Source organism: Aegilops tauschii, chromosome 7, assembly GCF_002575655.3.
Source record: "Aegilops tauschii subsp. strangulata cultivar AL8/78 chromosome 7, Aet v6.0, whole genome shotgun sequence".
Classification (NCBI taxonomy): Eukaryota; Viridiplantae; Streptophyta; class Magnoliopsida; order Poales; family Poaceae; genus Aegilops; species Aegilops tauschii.
The window spans coordinates 431898963-431918748 of NC_053041.3; the positions used below are offsets into that span (position 1 = coordinate 431898963).

The 19786-nt window shown below is 47.1% G+C and overlaps 1 protein-coding gene across 1 annotated transcript; it reads right to left on the bottom strand.

Annotated features, from left to right (window-relative positions):
* Positions 1-1761: 1761 nt before the first annotated feature.
* On the bottom strand, positions 1762-4428 carry LOC109757596 (non-specific lipid-transfer protein 4.1). Its single transcript, XM_020316421.3, has 2 exons — positions 3898-4428; positions 1762-2032 (listed from the first exon to the last, which is right to left on the bottom strand). Exons 1-2 carry the CDS (start codon positions 4254-4256, stop codon positions 2023-2025), a joined length of 369 nt encoding a protein of 122 aa, XP_020172010.1. The 5' UTR covers positions 4257-4428; the 3' UTR covers positions 1762-2022.
* Between the last annotated feature and the right edge of the window lie 15358 nt (positions 4429-19786).

A 19786-nucleotide genomic window follows, 5' to 3' on the forward strand; every position in this document is an offset into this window, starting at 1 on the left:
CCTGTACATAGGCATTACGTTCGTGACAAGTAGACCGGCTTCGTCCTGCATCTACTACTATTACTCCACCAGTCGACCGCTATCCAGCATGCATCTATGGTATTATGTTCATGACAAACAGAGTAACGCTTTAAGCAAGATGACGTAATGTAGACAGAATGAAATCAAGTAATATGATTAAACCCCATCGTTTTCTCCTTAGTAGCAACAATACAATACATGCCTCGCTACCCCTTCTGTCACTTGGTGAGGACACCACAAGATTGAACCTACTACTATGCACCACTTCCATTGAAGATCTACAAAACAACTTGGCCAAAGAAAACCCATAGATCGGAAAGCATTACATAGCTATAAAAATCAAGTTTAGAAAGGACTCAGTTAATTTCAATGAATAATCTGATCATAAACCACAATTCATCGTATCCCAAGAAAAACACCGCAAAAGAATATTACATTGATTAGAACTCCGAGGAGAACATTGTATTGAAGATCAAAGAGAGAAAAGAAGTCATCTAGATAATCACTATGGAGCCGTAGGTCTGTGGTAAACTAATCACACATCATCGGAGGTGCAACAAGGTTGATATAGAAGCCCTCCGTGATTGATACCCCCTCCGGCAGAGTACCGAAAAAGGTCTCCAAATGGGATTACGGAAGAACAGAAGCTTGCGGCGGCGGAATAATTATTCAGGGGCTCTCTCTGGTGGTTTTGGGATTTATGGGAATTTATAGAAGTGGAATTAGGTCAAACGGAGTTACGTGGGCTCTACAAGCTCAGGTGGCTCCCCCTGGGAGCGCGCCGTGTGAAATTGTGGCTCTCTCATGCGTCTTTTGGCCTCCTCCCGAAGCTTCTCGGGTCCCTTCTGGTCCAAAAAAATCACCATAAAGTTTCATCGTATTTGGACTTCTCTTGGTACTATTTTTCTGCGAAATAATAAAATAGGCAAAAACAGAAACCGACACTGGGCACTGAGCTAATAGGTTAGTTCCCAAAAATGATATAAAATTGCATATAAAGCATACAAGATTGATAATATAATAGCATGAAACAATCAAAAATTATAGATACGTTGAAGACGTATCAATGACCAGTTTGCCGCTAAACCACTTTATCCTTTTTCTTGAAACATGTTGCATATGTAGAATAGGTCCTGATGAGTCTTGTTGTGTATGTCATGTACTCACCCTTACTATAACCACCATTGTAGAGGATTGCTACTACTACGATTACACTCCCCTTGAATCCTATGTGGACTACGATGACGATGAGTAGATAGGAGATCCCGGGCGGTAGCCTGCGACCTCAGGGTTGGGATCCAATTTGATTTTCCATTCTACCCTCTTCAAGCATTTTCTCCAGGCTGTACTCAAACTTGTTATGTAATGGATGTGTTATGTTGTGACTTGAATGTAATATTTGGAGTTTGCCTCATGTGAGACCTATGTATTTATATTGCTTCTTCATAGATGGTTTTTGTAATGATATTCCACGATGTAAACCTTGTATCGTATAACCACGTGTGTCAGATGCGCCTCTATCATGGATTTGGCAGCAATGCACTAAGTCTGAAATAGTTTCACATGTGGGGCCTTACACACATTTGGTTAGGTGGAAGGCTACATGTTGAGAGAATTGGAGGTAGTGAGGGTCAACAATTTTTTGTTTGACCGTGGAGGGTCAACTTTTTTAGGTAATAGGATTCTTTCAGAAAGGGCAAAAGAATGGTGATGAGCCCAAACAAAAGCACAAAGCTGATATTAGAAGTGTGTTCATAAAGGTGTATAGTAATAGTAGCACACACAACACTATTACATATTGGCATAAACCAAGAAAATACTAAAAACAAATGGCACACGCAATTGACACGAGAGATCGTCTACTTTTTTTTGTTCCTTTTCTTGTGGCTAATAAGATCAAATGGTTACATCACATGATCATTTATTTCATTGTGGCATGGCTCAAGATACTTTCTCCTTGTCTTCATCTGATCCGCCATATGAGGGGGTGTCCATTTCATTTCAGTCGATCCTGTAGAACATACAATGTAGAAAAAAGGTTAACCCTCCTTAAATGATTCCTCTTTCACTCATTGCCATGCATCCAGAAAATGTTATTGTGTTCATCATGAAATTTTCTTGTGTTGTTTTTTTATTTCTTATGATCGGGATTACATGGCAATTTTTTTATGGGCATGGGTACCCATGGGCACTCGACCCTCATGTGTTGGGCATGTTTTATGCCCATTGACAGTACCGGAACCCTAGCTGACTAGTCATGTGTAGGGCAGGCACAAATTTGTGTCCACAAGTATACCCGGACCTGACATGACAAGCTGACACATGGGGTATACTATGATGCAATTTTTAGTTGGACAACCGCCGTTGTGCATATCCTGAACTATTGTAGTCACAAACCTATTTATGTGATGTGCATGTGCATTAAGTCCTTTGTTTTAGTGAAGTCTTTTTTGTTTGACTGTGTCATGAAATTGAGTTAAATTTCATATTTCTATCCAAATACTATTGAGTGACATGTACTTCAATGTATGCTAAGCTGCTCATTGGTACCCCTTGGGCACCCAAGTAGAGCATTACCAAGGCTTTTGCCCGTGGATACAGATATCGGTAGACTTTTTTTTTGCCCGTAGGTACAGATATCGGTAGACATTGGCACCCTTGATTGAGCATGTTGGGCATGGGTACAAAATTGTTGTGCCCACCATATGCGTGACCCATTTTCATCTTTACTCCTGGACCAAATTCACTTTGAATGATATATATACTTAATGGTTACTCCCCGCCCTACATAGATATCTCACATGGTTGACCACCCAGGGGATCGAACATTGTCGTTGGCTCGCAGCCCGGTTACCCGCTACTGGTTACACAAAGGGTGTGCATAGTCTACAAGGTCACAAAAAATGTTCATATGAAAAAAGGCTTTAAAGTTTCAAAAGGGTGTGTATTGTCTACAAGGCCACAAAAATACATCTTTATGTTTCCGTAAATGTTTGAAGATTGATCCACAATGCTTGTTGAAAGGGAAAATGGACTTTTTTTACATTTTTTTATTTATATATGATGAATACCATATGTGCATCTAGTTCTGCCAAACCCAGTTATGAACTCTCTTTTTTTTTGAACTCTATGATGATGTATAGTCTTGATGTAACTTTGGAGTCAATAAAATATATTTTTATAAAAAAATAGGATTAGTCCTTGAGAGAATATCCGAGGCTCGCAACACTTACGTATCTTCAACACAACCAATCAAAATGCCTCTAAATGTTTGAACTGCATGGTCCGAACACTTTTTGTCCTTCAATGTCGTACATCAAACGTCCATGGATTAGTCCGCATGTCTGAATTCCCACAAATTCAACAGGTCTTATGAGTATTAAAAAGTTATTTAAAAAAATTCATACCATGGTAGCACCTAACTGCTAAGAGCACCGGTTATTCTTCCAGTTCACAGCAATCACTGTGTGACTCTGTATGCAAGTGATGGTGGTAGACGTGCGCATATGTGAGTCTAAATTATAGTACTCTATATAGGTAAAAAAATTAAACACTATATAGATAATTTTCATCTGTCAAGGAATGATCCTTGTGGTTGAACTAGTTCATGTGGGTTTAAGTGCTAGACTTGACACATGTGCTTGCATATTTACAGAAATTATTTTAGGCTTTCCTCATTATTCTTTCAGTGGTATGGTATATCATCGATGACAAGGTGCCTGTAGCGACTTTGTCAATCTCAAGATCTGCCGGCTCAGTCCGTAGAAAGTGCCTCGTATGGGTAAAATTTACATACATGTATTTATAGGATGAGTATATGCTTGCGTGTTTTAAGCGCCTGCGTGTTTACTGTTTTTTTTAATAAAGTATACTCACTGGGAACAGTCGACGTCGGGGGAGATAGTGAACGGCAGGGAGAGGCCGCAGTCGGCCGGCAAGTCCCGCGAAGCAGTCACCTCGGCGCTGCCCTCTCCCGCGGCCGACTTGAGGCACTCGCACGCCTCCTGCCGGTCGGCCGTGGTGGCCGCGGCCGCCACGAGGCTGGACGCGCCGTCGCAGCAGTCGGCCGAGGGGTAGTCCTCCTCGCCCTGCAGGAACCCGAGGCACGGAGACAAGTCGGTGAGCATGCCGGAGCACGACATTGACATGTCTGCCTCGAGCTGCTGGAGCGTGAGAGCCAGCAGGAGGAGGATGGCGAGGCTGCTGGCCTTCGCAAAGCTCGAGCTGCAGCTCATGGTTGGCTCGAATGAGAGAAGAAGCCCCCGACTGTTGATTAGCTGCTCCAGTTAATTTATTTAGTGGTGATTCTTGTATTTGGTAGCTTTGTGCTGTACGGGTATTTATAGGTACAGGGTGAGCTGGTGATGTAGTATTGGAGAACACTACAAGTCTTGGGAAGAATTGTTTTTTTAACCTTAGTCTTGGGAAGATTAACAACCTTAGCAGATGAACACGTACGTTTCGCTCATTTCCATATCTCGTTCAACAACTTGTGGTTGTAAGCTTTTCCAGTTTCTAGATATAAACCACGTATGAGTTCTCTCTTTCTAAATTTTTTTGCGGGGGCTTCTTTCTTAATCAGGGTTTTGTTTGCTCCGAGCTACGAGGTTTGTTAAATATCTGATGGAACTAGTAGGTATTCTAACCGAGCCTGTGATGGCACCGTGAAAATTGTTTAAACTAACCTTTAGTTTTCTAATATGTTCTTTTTTTTTTGCAGGCAATATGTTCTATTGCCCTCACGTGATTTTCATTTTGGATACACCAAGTATAACCAGAGGCAAACGCACGCGCCATTCTTCACTCGTGGCATTGACTCTTTTTTCTCTAGCAACAAGTTGTTGGGATCAACTCATTTTTATCTAGCGGGTTATTACGGCCGTTTGTTTCGTTATGCTTTTACCTATGTTGGCTTGGGTTTAATTATGTTTTAGCGGTGTTTCTGTTTTCATCTGTATGTCATGTTGGGTCGCTATTGAAGATGATAATTGTTCTGAGAGGAGAGTGGGGTTGTTTGGTACGTGGTTGTGGTATCCTTACACATTTTGGATTTGATTCCAGCAGGTAAAAAACCATGATTTTTACAAGAAAAAATGTGATTTTAAAATATCACAAATTTTAATTAGGGACTTTAAAAATATTCATGAGTTTTAAACAAAACCATTGATTTTAAAAAATGTTCACTAATTTTAATAAATATTCATGAATTAAAATGCAAGAAATAAAAGAAGAAGAAAAGCAAAACAAGGGGGAAAATACCAAAAATAAAGGGGTGGGAAGCCTACGCGGGTGGCTAGGCGAGGAAGAAGAGTCCCTGCTGGCGCCAGGGGCATCTGGGAGGCTGCCAACGACAAATGCAAGGAGAAAAGCCGGTGTGCCTTCCTCTCTCCTCTTGTTTGCCTCCATCAGAGCATGGTTAATAGTACCGTCAGTTGTTGGTTATATGATGTTACTATGTCATTTATAGCCAAATTTACAGCCGACAAGTACAATAGATATATATAAATATGTACTACTTTATTGATACATGGTCTACTTCACTCTCCCATGTAGTGTCTAGGAGCACGTGCTACAGCTGTTTGTTAATCTGTAGTCTGTTTCTCTTCTCTCTCCTTTAACTAAGGAAAAATATACACCCTTGTTTTATAATGTAGTGCATACAGATTTTCTAGAAAGTCAAATTTTACAAATTTTGACCAAGTTTATAGGAAAAAGCTATTTATATCTACAATACAAAAATATATAATATGAAAGTACATATTGTGATGTATATAATTATATGTATTTGGTATTTTAGATGTATATGTTTTCCTCTACAAACTTTCAAAGTTTGTGAAGTTCAACTTTTCAAAAAATCTATATGCACTAGCACTACATTGTGAAACGGATGAAGTAATGTTTAATGTCTTACAGTACGCATACATCATATTATTGTACTTGCTCTCATTAGTTGGAATCCTTCCTTGCCATGTACTAGCGGGTTGTTCCCTAGGCTTTTAACATAACTCTATCTATGTCATAATATATCATATGTTTTTAGTTTGTGGTTATAAAAGATAAATCTTTTGCTTGTTGATTACCGAAAAAGGCTCCCGCCACGCTTTATATATAAAGCAAAGATCAACATCATCCAGTACAAACGCACATCAACACCACACACACCCAAGGCAGGATACATAGGCGTTGAGTGCAGCTACACCACCCCTAGCACTATCAGCACGAAGAGATGAAGCCGCATACGACGAACCGTGGACTCCAAGGCGGCGCCTTCAGGAAGGATACGACACTGGAGCGCCACCACTGCCCGATCCGAGGATCAGAGTTTCCCCTGGAGCCGCACGACGGGCAGTGAGACCCGCGACGCCTTCAAGAAGGGAACGAGCTCCGCCACCGCCGGTCCGTCCAAAGATAGAACGAGTTTTCATCCCGGCCAACACTCACCGTCACCGAACGCCACACCCCGGCTACCACGCCGCCCACACGGCCATGGGCACCGGGCAGCACAAAACCACGGGCACTGCCCAAGAGCATCGTGCTACCGCCACCAGAGCCACCGCCCCGGCGTCCAAGACCTTGACACCACCTCACCCGAGACCCGCCGCTACCCCAACCAAAGAGACGAGCGGAAAGGTCCAACCTTTCGCACCCCTAGGCGACCCCCAGCGTCGAGACCCACTAGGCCGGCCAGCACTGGCATCCATCAACCCGTCCTGCAGCCCCGATCGCGAGATGAGTTCGGTCCTGCAGCACCGTGAAGTGGACGAGGTCAGTCCTGCAACACCGCGCGCGAGACAAGCTCGCTCCTGCTGCACTGTGCGTGAGACGAGCTGAATCATGTTGCACCGTGCGCGAGACGAGCGATGGACCACAGCTAGGAAAGGGCCAACCCTTCGACGGAAGTAGCGCTCGGGCGACGAGTAGATGGGACGAAGGACGAAATGGTCCGATCGCAGACAAGCCGATGCCGGAGAAGCCGGCTGCCGCCGCAGGTTGATCCGCCGAGCCACCGTGAAACCGCCGCGACACCGGGAGGCCACCATCACGCCGGACCTCCTGAGGGAGTCCTGGATTAGGGAGGCCTCGGGCGTCCGGACTATTTGATATGGGCCGGACTGATGGGCCGTGAAGATAAAAGTAGAAGACTTTCCCCTGTGTCCGGGTAGGACTCCTATATGCGTGAATGGCAAGTTTGCTGTCGGGATATGTTATTTCCTTCCCCTACAAACCGACTCTGTACAACCCTAGGCCTCTCCGGTGTGTATATAAACCCAGGAGATTTAGTCCGTAGAGGCTATCATAATTCTCATAGGCTAGACAGCTAGGGTTTAGCCATTACGATGTCGAGGTAGATCAACTCTTGTAACCCATATACTCATCGAATACAATCAAGCAGGACGTAGGATTTTACCTCCTTTAAGAGGGCCCGAATCTGGGTATACATTGTGTCCCCATCGTCCCTTATTACCATTGATCCTCAGACGCATAGTTCGGGACCCCCTACCCGAGATCTGCCGGTTTTGACACCGACATTGGTGCTTTCACTGAGAGTTCCATTATGTCTTCGACAGAAGGATCGATGGCTCGCCTTATAATCGGCGACGATGCTGTTTCCGGGGAGACTTTTCTCCCTGGTCAACTCTTTGTGTTTGGCGGCTTCACTCTGCGTGCCAACTCAACTGGTCACCTCGAGCAGGTCGATAGCTACGCCCCTGGTCACCAGATCAGGTTTGGAAGCTTGAACTACATCGCTGATATTCGAGGAGACTTGGTCTTCAAAGGGTTCTCGGCCTCGGCCGCCGCTTTTCACCCACATGAAGGAGGCCCGTCGGATCCACCATCAGATTCCGCTCAAGGGCCGAAGCCCGCCCCGGCCTTAGATCAGAGGCGGATCATTTCGTCCGAAGACGGGAGGATAAACCCCGTCGGACTCTATCCCATTACGGAGCTCCCCGTCGGAGACCCAGATGTGACCATGCTGTCAGCGGGCCCGGAGTCAAACGGGACCCACGCCGTCATCGAAAAGCCGGACTCGCCTCTGGACGTTAACTCCGAACTCTCGAGGCCTACGTCCATTGAGCTTGGTCAAGTGGTTATTACCGGACCTAGCTCTGCAGGTCCTCAGACGCCCGTCCAGCTTTCGCTCCTAAACGAGACACTGGACCTAATGCGATCTCTCGCCATCACGGAAGTATTACCTCCGAACTACGCCTAGCCCGAACTGGGGGCTGAGAGCAGGGAATTTTACGTCCCACCCACCACCCACTTAATAGCCACTGTCGAGGACCTAACCGACATGCTAGACTACGCCTCCGAAGACATCGATGGCATGGACGACGATGTCGAGGCTGAACCAGGCCAGAACCCGCCTGTCACGGGGCGTTGGACGGCCACTTCTACGTACGACGTATACATGGTGGACACACCTGAGAAGAGGAACGACGATGGCACTCAAAACCCAGACGAGGATAAGCCCGTCGATGAAGCACCAAAGCGTCGGCGTCAATGGTGCCGCTCACGATCGCGTCGGGCAAGGGACAGCGATACGGACACCAGAGATAATAACTCTCTGGATAACAACAAAGATCCCGATCACCCCGTTGAGCCTGTGTTTGAGTAGGATGAAAGGGAAGAAGGTCAATACAGCCCCGAACATGCCAATCACGAGGACTCGGAAGACAGTAACTACTTACCTGCCTCCGAAGAGGATGTCAGCCTCGGCAACGAAGATTTCATCGTCCTAAAGGAACCCCTCGAATAAGAACGCTTCAAGCGACAGCTCATCGCCACTGCGTGAAGCCTGAAAAAGAAACAACAGTAGCTTCAAGCCGAACAGGATACGCTCAATGGCAGATGGACCAAGGTCCTGGCTGCCGAAGAATATGGCCTCGAGCGCCCGACAAAGAGTTACCCAAAACACAGGCTACTGCCACAATTTGACGACAAGGCCCTTGAGCCAATACCGTTAAAATACAATCAGGCTGACCAACAGGACCGACCACCACATGGACGGGACAAAGCGGCTAATTATGTCGAACACCAGCCCGCGCCACCTCGCCATAGAGGCAAAGAGACAGTGGATCCGGGCTACACGTACGACTTACGTCAGGACCTGGACAATAGAGCCGGCCAGACAAGATCAATCTATGGATCAAGAGGACACGCTCCAGCGCGAGATGACGGCCATCAGGCCTGGCACGACAAACATAACCAAACCCGGGGTCAGCCCCGAACACAGATGTCATCCGAGCTCCATCGCGATGTCGCCCGATATAGTGCTGCCGCACACCCCATGTGCTTTACCGACGAGGTAATGTAGTACCAGTTCCCAGAGGGGTTTAAACCCGTGAACATCGAGCCTTACGATGGCACGACAGATCCCAGTGTATGGATTGAAGATTTTCTTCTCCACATTCACATGACTCGCGGAGATTATCTCCACGCCATCAAATACCTCCCCCTAAAGCTAAAAGGACCAGCACGTCACTAGTTGAATAGCCTCCCAGAGAACTCCATTGGCAGTTGGGAGGACTTAGAAGACGCTTTTCGAGATAACTTTCTGGGCACTTATGTCCGGCCACCGGACCCCGATGACTTGAGTCACATAGTCCAGCAACCCAGAGAGTTAGCCCGCAAACTTTGGACTCGGTTCTTAATTAAAAAGAACCAAATCGTCGACTGCCCGGACCCTGAACCCTTAGCGGCATTTAAACACAGTGTCTGTGACGAATGGCTCACCCGACACCCCGGTCAGGAAAAGCCGAAGACTATGGCAGCTCTTACTGCACTTATGACCCGCTTCTGTGCGGGCAAAGATAGCAGGTTGGCTCGTAGAAGCAACAGTACCAGCGACCCCGGCACCTCTAAATCCAGGGACGGCAATGGAAGGCCGCGACGCAGCAAAAATAAGCGTCGTGACAACAATGAAGAAACCGAGGATACGGTGGTAAGCGCCGGATTCAACGGCTCTAAACCCGGTCAACGGAAGGAAATAGGGACGGTCCATCGAATTTGGATAAAATACTGGATAGGCCTTGCCAGATTCATGGCACCCCTGACAAGCCTACCAACCACACCAACAGAAACTGTTGGGTTTCTAAACAGGCCGGTAAATTAAATACCGAACATAAGGGGAAAGGACCTCAAAGCGATGACGATGATGAGCCTCGCCCTCCGAACACAGGGGGATAGAAAAAATTTCCCCCTGAGGTGAAAATTGTGAACATGATATATGTCACCCACATCCCCAAGAGGGAGCGCAAGCGTGCATTAAGGGACGTCTACGCCATAGAGCCTGTCGCCCCAAAATTCAACCCATGGTCGGCTTGTCCGATCACCTTTGATCGCAGGGAGCACCCAACCAGTATCTGTCACGGAGGTTCGGCGGCCCTGGTCCTCGATCCAATCATCGACGGATACCATCTCACTAGAGTCCTTATGGACAGCGGCAACAGTCTCAACTTGATTTATCAAGACACTGTTCGTAAGATGGGTATCGACCCATCAAGAATCAAGCCTAGTAATACTACCTTTAAAGGAGTGATACCCGGCGTGGAGGCCCGCTGCACGGGGTCCTTAACACTGGAAGTAGTATTCGGCTCTCCAGACAACTTTCGATGTGAGGATTTGATCTTCGATATCGTCCCTTTCCGAAGTGGTTATCATGCACTGCTTGGACGAACTGCTTTCGCCCGCTTCAATGCAGTCCCACACTATGCTTATTTGAAGCTTAAAATGCACGAACCGCGTGGCGTCATCACAGTAAATGGAAATATGGAGCGCTCCCTCCGTACTGAGGAGCACACTGCGGCCCTAGCAGCCGAAGTTAAGGGAGGCCTCATTAAGCCGAATAGCTCATCGGTCATCAAGACCCATGACACCGCTTAGCGAGCCTGATTCGTATTACACCACGACAGCTCGGCGGATCCGGAGCTTGAATAGCAGTTCAGCCTCCGTCGTTCGCCCCATAAGGTTGCGGCATACGTACCGTGTGTGCATAATTACTCACTTAAAATACCTTGGGCAGCACCGGAGGCACATCGCGGAAAAGGTCTATAGTACGCTCTATTCAGACCTTAACCTTTTTTATGCAGGTTCATTAAAAACCTACCTACTCTACGGTCGTATAGGGACTCTTTCCAGATCCCCCTTTCAAAGGATTTCCAACCAAGGAGAAACGGCGCAGACGTGCAGCAAGGCATCATCGGGATCTTCAAGCCACTGTTCTTCAAAAGGCCCTGTATAAACATTTCCCTTGTGTAAACTCTCGGCATGTAAAATGGCCTTGGCTTTCTGGCATTATCTGTAATAACACGTCTCAACGTATTAATCAGGGTATAAAGGAAACAGTTGATCACCACTTTTTTTGGGTACTGATTTATTTCATATTGTCATCTGTATTCCATCCTCACTTCAGACTGCCACACGTGCTTCAGTCCGGCATTAACACCGGGGGCTGTATTCGGCCCCACACGTTTTCAAAGTCCGAACACATATAGGGTACTCTTCGGCGTCCCGGATATTGCATTATATGCATCGGCTCTGAATCGTGTCTTTGGTATATAGTTGGGTTGCTCGGCTCCTGTGCTTACCACCGTACGTTCCGCTTGTTCGGCTAAGGTAGTAAAGGGAAAACTACTGCGATTGTATTTCTGATTCGTCCGGTGAAGTACCTCAGTAGAGAAAGCCGAAAACTGACTGTCATGATAAGCGAGAGCTAGTCGGCGATTTAGCGACTTAGTCTTATACTCCAAATCGTTGGCGATTTACTCCGTGTTATACGAGGGGCTGGTCTTCATCCAACCGCGTGGATAAACGGCACCGTAGTCCGGATAGCCGCACACGCACCAGGGGCTAGTACTTAGCTCCACAGTCAAACTCCTATAGCTAAGTGAAAGTAATAAAGCCCCAATAGTCTAATTGCCTGGTTCACCTCGCGGGCGCCTCCTTTACGGACTAAGACGTTGGATAAAGTGTGGTCACGCGTTACGCTGAACACCCCCGTAGCATCTACGTGGGGGCTGAAGCCGACGACTGGCAACTTTCAGAAATAAACAGCCGCAGAGGAGGAAATATCGCTTGAAAACAAATGGCGCAAACATAGATATATTACAAGCATGGGTTCATAACATAGTTTTTACAACCCGAACACATCTAATCAAATATCACGTCCTTAGGACATTGGCCCTCTACTATTTGGGCCCCTTCCAGGACGTCGTCAAAGTACCTCTCCGGCTTCCGATGATCCTTGCCTTCGGGGGGCCTGCGGTCGCCACGTCGGTGGCCTTCATCTTCGCCCATTGCATTTTCACGCGGGCGAAGACCATCCGAGCACCCTCTATGCAGGCTGAACGCTTTATAGCATCAATTCGGGGCCGCGCATCGACAAGCCGCTTGACCAAACTAAAGTAGCTGCTGGGAATAGGTTCGGCCGGCCAGAGTTGGACTATTAAGTCCTTCATGGCCAAGGCTGCCACCCTATGCAGCTCCATTAGCTGCTTCAGCTGGTCGTTCAGAGGCGTCGGGTGCTCCGGCGCGAGAAATTGCGACCAGAACAACTTCTCAGTCAAGTTCTCCTCCTGGGCTCGGAAGAACTGTGCGGCATCAGCGACACTCCTCGGAAAATCCGCAAACGCGTCTGGAGAACTCCACACTCGTGTGAGCAAAGCATACCTTTGACCTCAAAAAATACTCTGCAAAAGAAAGACCTTACCAGCCGCTATCTGCTTCGCCTGATGGATCTCCTCGCGAGCACTTCGGGACTCGACCCGCGCCGCCTTCGCATCTTGGAGAGCCTTGGCGAGTTCAGTCGACTGGACCGACGCCTTCTCCTCCAAAGCCTCGCATTTGCCGATGGCATCTTTCAGCTCCCGCTCAACTTCGGCTAAGGCGAACCTGGGTAAACATTGTGTCCCCATCGTCCCTTGGTACCATTGATCCTCAAACGCACAGTTCGGGACCCCCTATCCGAGATCTGCCGGTTTTGACACCAACACCCAGGCCGAGATCTATTTGAGTGGACGTTGGGACATTTTTTTGGTATATTTGATTCTACCGTAATGATATTGTGTTTGAAAAGAAAAATGCTCAATCTTGTATGCAAGTTATGTTCTCGTGTATCAATTGGTTGCAGGTACGGGCTATGCTAAAACGGACACTACTAAGGGTCTCTTTGATTCAAAGGGTTTTCATAGGATCTTTGAAGGATTAGAATCCTTAGGAATTTTTCCTACGTTGATCGTTTGATTCGTAGGATTGAATCCTGTAGGATTTTTCCCAAGGATTCATTTGTACTACATTTCACAGGAATTTTAACATCCACTCCAACCTCTTGGAAGAAATCCTTTGTTTTTCTCGTGGCACAATCAAACAAACTCAAATCCCATAGGGATAATGGACATGCCATTCCAATCCTACGCTTTCCCTATTCCTATGTTTTTGCAATCCTATGAATCAAAGAGGCCCTAAGGAGTCGTCGAACTTCTTGGCTCCAAGTTCTAGAAAGACTAGATTACCAGGAAATTTACGTTTCGGTTTGGATGACGAGTGTGTTCCAGAAAGACTAGATTACCATAATATTTACATTTCGGTTTGGATGACATGTGCATGTGTGCGCGCCTGCGCATATCGTGTGTGTAATAGGCTTCGTTTAGGGGAGGCATTTTAGCTCCCGGGAGACTTGCTCCCGTGTGAACAGTAACTCAATTTTTTTTTTCAGAAAATTCTGTTTTTCTGGGTTGTTCATGTTAGTGTCGCAAGCATGCTTGACAATTTTTATGTGAAACGGAGCAATAATGTTTCGTCGATGAAAAAAAAAAAGATAACATTAGTGTTCAATTTGTTTTTTTTTTCACGGTCCTAAAAATTTGCAGGTAGCATTTTGATGCGACTATGAATACATAAAAAATTTGTTGGGAATTTTTGGCATTTCGAAAAACATTTTCGCGTGCAGAAGCACATGCACCCGGGAGCCAAATTGGGTTTTCGGTTTCTTACTCCTTAGATTCATGCTTAAGGAGGCCTGGTAATTTTGCAGTTGAGTTGTTTCTTATTTAAGGATGTCATTTGTTCAACAAGGCTCGTTTACTCGTCGGAATTGTTTAAGTTTTCCAAATGTACGGTGAAAATATCAACATCTATTGTACCAAATCAATATCACTAGTCCTTAGGTATTTGCGTTTGTGTACTTACAGGAAGTTGTAGATGTTTTCTTTACAAGTTTGTCCATTTAAGGCAATATAAACGAGCCTTATAAATCCGAATGAAGAAAGTACTCACTGACATTGTATGGAGGCTATGCCAGTTAATTCAGATAAGAGGGAGTAATAGGCATTGTTTAAGAAAAAGGCTATATGCATTCCGATCCCATGTAAATGAAAGGTTTTATTTTAATATCACCGTTTGCCACGCCATTGAAGCTTATGCGCTGATTTAAACGGTGTGCATGTGGATGTAGGTACCTACTCCCTCTATCCGAAAAAACTTATCCCAAACTTATCTCTCAAATAGATGTATCTAGCACTAACTCTGTGCTAGATACATCCATTTGAGGGACAACTTTTCCTGACGAAGGGAATATAAAACCTAAATAGTTGATCCTCACTGACTCTAATTCTCTCAACATGCAACCCTTTACATCATCAAGCGTGTCACATCATCATTCACTAAATCTATTTTGAAGCACATGCATAGCCCAATTTAAATGTTACATCTCCAATGATCCATCGTGCATGCATACTCTTTGTTCACACACAATTGCTTTCGAAAATAATAACTTTTGAATTAGATCATTTCATTCATATAAAATTTATCTAAAATTAATTTTTTTTAAACCCCACAGTAACGCCCGGGGAAATCACCTAGTTTTAAGGATGTAATAAACGTTGTAAAAATTACAGTTTGCATCCAGTGGCACGGCGCTGAAAAAAATAAATGAAAACTCAAGTTCTGTTTTTTTTTTTGCAACGAATGAAAACTCAAGTTGCTCATGCCCTGCAGTGTGTCCACCGTATTCCTTCGAAAAAACTGTATTCACTGCATAAACTGAAATTATGCGGTGTCCTCGATTTCCATATTATATGCAGACGCGTGAATTGAGCCCTTCAAATTGGGATATGTACGACCCTAAAAAAATTGGGCTATGTACGACCACGCGGGCGGTGTGATAATAATAAGCAATCTCAAACCAGCTATTCAGGATCAACAATTGGGCTATGTACGCACAGCGTGCATAGTACATGCGGTCCGGCGTCCACTTCGAATTGATGAACCCGTCGAAACCCTTATAATCAACTCAATAAATAACCTCCTCCAAGCCCTGCTTGGTAGTTTGCAACCTTCTTCAGAGGTCACAGAATGGCAGAACTGAGACATGTTGTATTAGTCAGACTCGGGTTGAAGGTCTGAATCAAGTTGTTGTTACAGAGTTAGCCAAGGCTTTATTTTTTAAACACAGTACATACCCACACACTCATATATACGCATACGCATGTACACTTATTCTGTTTTGAAAAGAAGGTTAAAATCCTAACCTCTGCATCAATCGATGCACACAATCATCTCTATTAATTATTCAACAATGGGCTAACAAAAACATACATCAAACCACCCGAAGCCACCACTAACATCTACAAACTCGATAATGCGGAGTGCTCTCACTCCCAGCATCTAGAACCGAGGTCATCGCCGATCCGCCTGCATGACATATCAGGAGCCTGCACTCGGTGCAGCAAAGCTAAAACGTATACCGCATGCACACGTTTTGAAAGCCGACATCACCATCGAACTGCCGACCTATCTCCAGGAAGGAGATCCACATCATCCTTCCAAGCCGGCCATCCGTCGACGCCGCCACGGCGCCAAAACAGTGCCACCGCCCTGCGCTCGTCCATCCAGACGCATCCATCACCTAGACTTAGTTGCACCTTACTGCCAAGACCCGCCATCGTCGACGCGGTAGATGGCACGCCGCTCCACCTGCCCACCGTCGTCACTCAAGCCCTTGTCACTCGAGCCCATCGCCTATAGCAACCCTTTCCCGCAAACCCAAGCCTCCTAAGACGGCGCCTCCATGAAGGGTATGACGCGCATGGTGGCGCCGCCGCCCAATCCAAGGCGGATTTTGGACTTTCGTCCAGGAGGGGATCGGTGTGGATAGGAGAGACCTCGACTGTGCCTTCAAGGAGGAAAACGACACCGACAGACGTCGCCGCTGCCGGGTCAACCGACCAAACTTTCCTCGGTCCCAATCCTACGCCATCAACTTCTGTCTGTTCCGAATCCGGCAACCTCGAGCCACCATCAACCGGAACCTATAGGGAAGAGAGTGCCATAGGGGATGTACAACCCTCCAGATCGGTTGATGAGGAAGGTCTGCTCCGCGTGCGCCACCCCGCACCACATCCGTGTCGGGGAGCAGAGTCCCGAGCCAGAGCAGCCGCCCCATGGAGTCAGCCGGCCGGACTAGCCGGATCCAACGACAAAGGGTGCCGCCACCTCGCGAAGGCCTGCCGGAGGGGAGCCGACGGCGTGGACGCCACACGCCGCGCAGAGGCTGACGCTCCGCTCGCCGACGCCCGCCGCGCCCGCCTTCAAATCCGCGACGTAGAAAATCGCCGCCGCACAAGAGCAGTCCCGCCACTGCCGGCACCACACGGGCTTTGCCCGATGGCGCACGCCAGCGGCGGTGGGGCGCACATACACTCATCTATATGAACGTACGCATGTATACCCTATCCCTATGAACACATCCAAAAGACTGAGCCGGCAAAAGACTGACGAACATGCGGTTTTCTTTTCTTGCTGAACCCTAGCGTGCTGGACTTAAGACTCTCACTCTTTGATGGTGCCCCTCGCCTCCTCCAACCGTGTGCTACATCTGCCAGAAACTACACCACACCTGTCCATTCCGAAGTCTGAACAGGACAGGACAGCGTCTTCTTTGCTTTGAATCCGACAGCTGTGGCATGAAGCTGGAGCATTGATTCTTTTCCTCAGATTCCGGTTCCCTGAGGATGCTGGCGGTCGAGGTTGTTTCGTTCCAGGCTAGCAAACCCAACCTGGCACTGGCATGCATTGCCTTCCTGGATGGCTGGACGGAGTCATCATCATGTTAGGCTGACAGTACTAAGGAAAGATGGTACCCTCTGCAGTACATTTTAACCCATCGATCGACCAGCAGAAGAAATACGAGTTGGTAGTTTCCGACGAAGAACCGTCGCGTCGAGAGCTGTCGCTGCACAAATGAAACATGAGTTCGTAATTCCCAATGAAGAGCCAACATTCCCAATGAGGATCTAATATACAGAGGGGTGCCGCTGCTGTAGTAGTTCGTGGTTGCTTGCTCTTCTTATGGTGTTCTGCAGCACAGCTCCGAGGTTTCTCTTCGAGTGTCAGTTGAAGCATAACTGTGCTTGTAGCTGTGCTCTGCTTCACACCCGCTGTGTTGCCGTTTGTGCAGTCTGTAATAGGCTCTTGAATGGTTGATGCTTCGTTTGTTGGGTAGATGTTGTAGCTGTAAGGTGGTATTTTGAGACCTGGAGAGTGACGCTGGGGCCGTACCTCGGCAGGCACCATTTAGGATGTTCTTGTTTTATCAGTTTTCAGAGATGAAAATTTGCATGCCGTTTAGAATCATGGTTTTCTTCAGATGAATGGATTATAGGTTGAAATTTGCATGTATTTGGGTTGAATGTTAGATTTAAGTTGAATGTTTCAACCTTCCAGAATTCAAAGTAAAAAAAACTTGTAATTCGAAATAAACGGGTAAATAATTGGAAATTTTTGACTGAATTTTGAGAGGTAGAGCAGCTGAGGAGGGGAGTCAAGACCCAAGAGGCACACTTTTACTTTGATACACGCTTTTAAAATTACGGCACTTCCATGAATGGCATTCGAACAAAACATAAAACTATCAAAAGAAATGCTCTTTTTTTTAAACATGCGTGTCCGTGCGCTGTGAATGTGAGTGAAGTGACGTTGTGTAGTAAACTAGTAGTAATGGGAAACCCCAATCTAATGGACTCTGTTTTATGAGCTCTTGTCATATTTCAATTCACTCGAGCCTGAATCTAAGCGGGTGCCTGCCCTCCGGCTCAAAGAACCACGCCGGTCAAAACCCGTCCTTCCTTATAAGGGAGGCACACAAGATCTCACCATCTCACAAGAAAAGCAAGATCAAAAGCAACCAGAGCCCCGCATCCTCGACGCCAGCTTCTCCTCGCATGCACGTACGCCCCCACGCCACGCGCCTTCTTCGTCTTCCTCCTGCTCCGATGGCTTCTACCGCCGTCGCGCGCCACCCTCCACTTCTTGTTCTGGTGCTGATCATCGTCGTTCTTCTGCTGTCCTCCTCCTCTACCCTCGCGGCCGCGGGGCCCCCGAGCGCCTCGGCGGGGCAGGGCTTCCACGTGGCGACGACGCCATTGCATGATGCAAACGTGGCCAAGAGTGGCGGGTGGAGACGACCGGTCGGCGGGGAGAGGAGGAGGAGAGCAGACCGCGGGCGCGGACGCGGCGGAGGCACCGGCGCGTGGGCCTTCTCGGCGATGCTGCCCCGGGGGTTCGTGCCGCCGTCGGGCTCGTCGGCGTGCCACAATGACATGCCGGCCGCCGCGGCCGACGCGCAGTTCTACACATGCGGCGGCTCCGTGAGGCCGTGACGACCGAGAAGGATCCGGTTCTTGCCTGCCTGCTTCGACTGAGAAGGATCCAGTTCTCGACGAGGTTTTTGCAAGTGTAAATATGGTGAGGTTGTAATCTCGTCTTCTTCTCCGGTTACTCGCGAGGGACTTGGGGGCTCTGAATCGGACGATGGAGCCCTGGCGATGCACGCGAGCTCTTGTTGTTGTTTCGGTGGCCCCCTGTTCTGAACTTTTGATCGAATGTGACAATGCTCCCAGTTTCTAGCACATTTAAATACTCCGATCTTCTCCTTGTTGTCATCATCTCCTGTCGCAGCTTCGTAAGTCGAAAACATTTCTTTAGTTCGGGGTTTTCTGAACCAAACACGTTCAGAGATAACGCTTTTACTATCAACAGCGCTCTTATATTATGAGATGGAGGGAGTAGTATTTGTTTGCCAAGGCATCTCAGAGGTAAGTTCATAAAAGTTGCATCTCAGAAGTGAGCTGATACTGTTAAATTTCTAGTCAGGTTTGCCGTTACATCTCTCGTTTCAACTTGCTGCTTGGAACCGAGAAATGCATAGCACCGATGGTAAACTTATGAACTCTTTCACAAGGAGTTTGTTGGAGTAATTCATGGTTAAGCAACGCGTGCTGCATGTAAAGCCCGACGTCTCGTTTCTTGGGAGCAGGGGCAGCTGCTAGCTTGCCGAGTGATGCTTTTGGAGCAGGGAACTGTGAGGGCTATGGCGTGCTGTTTAAGGGAATGTAGGCAATAATATCAGTTGATCAATTAGCATGAATGGCTCATATCCATGCGAGCGGTGATTGGTGAGTTCCCATGGACTTCGATGGACGAAAGGGTCGGTAATAATCTAAGCAAGTCTGTCCCGTGGCGTCTACTCCATGGCTCCATCAACGCCTTTTGATAACAGCATAATCGCGCCGTTCCATCGACCGGGACTAATGATTGCGCAAGCTTTTTTTTTTTTTCCTCTAAGTTTCATGGTTTGTATTGTATTGAGGGGGGGAATGAAAGACGGTGTAGGTGAAACATCAGTAAAAATTCTAAACAGTCAGCAATCAGGAAATAGGTTTTCGACCCATTTTATAGATAAGGCCAACCAAAACATTATAAGGAAGGA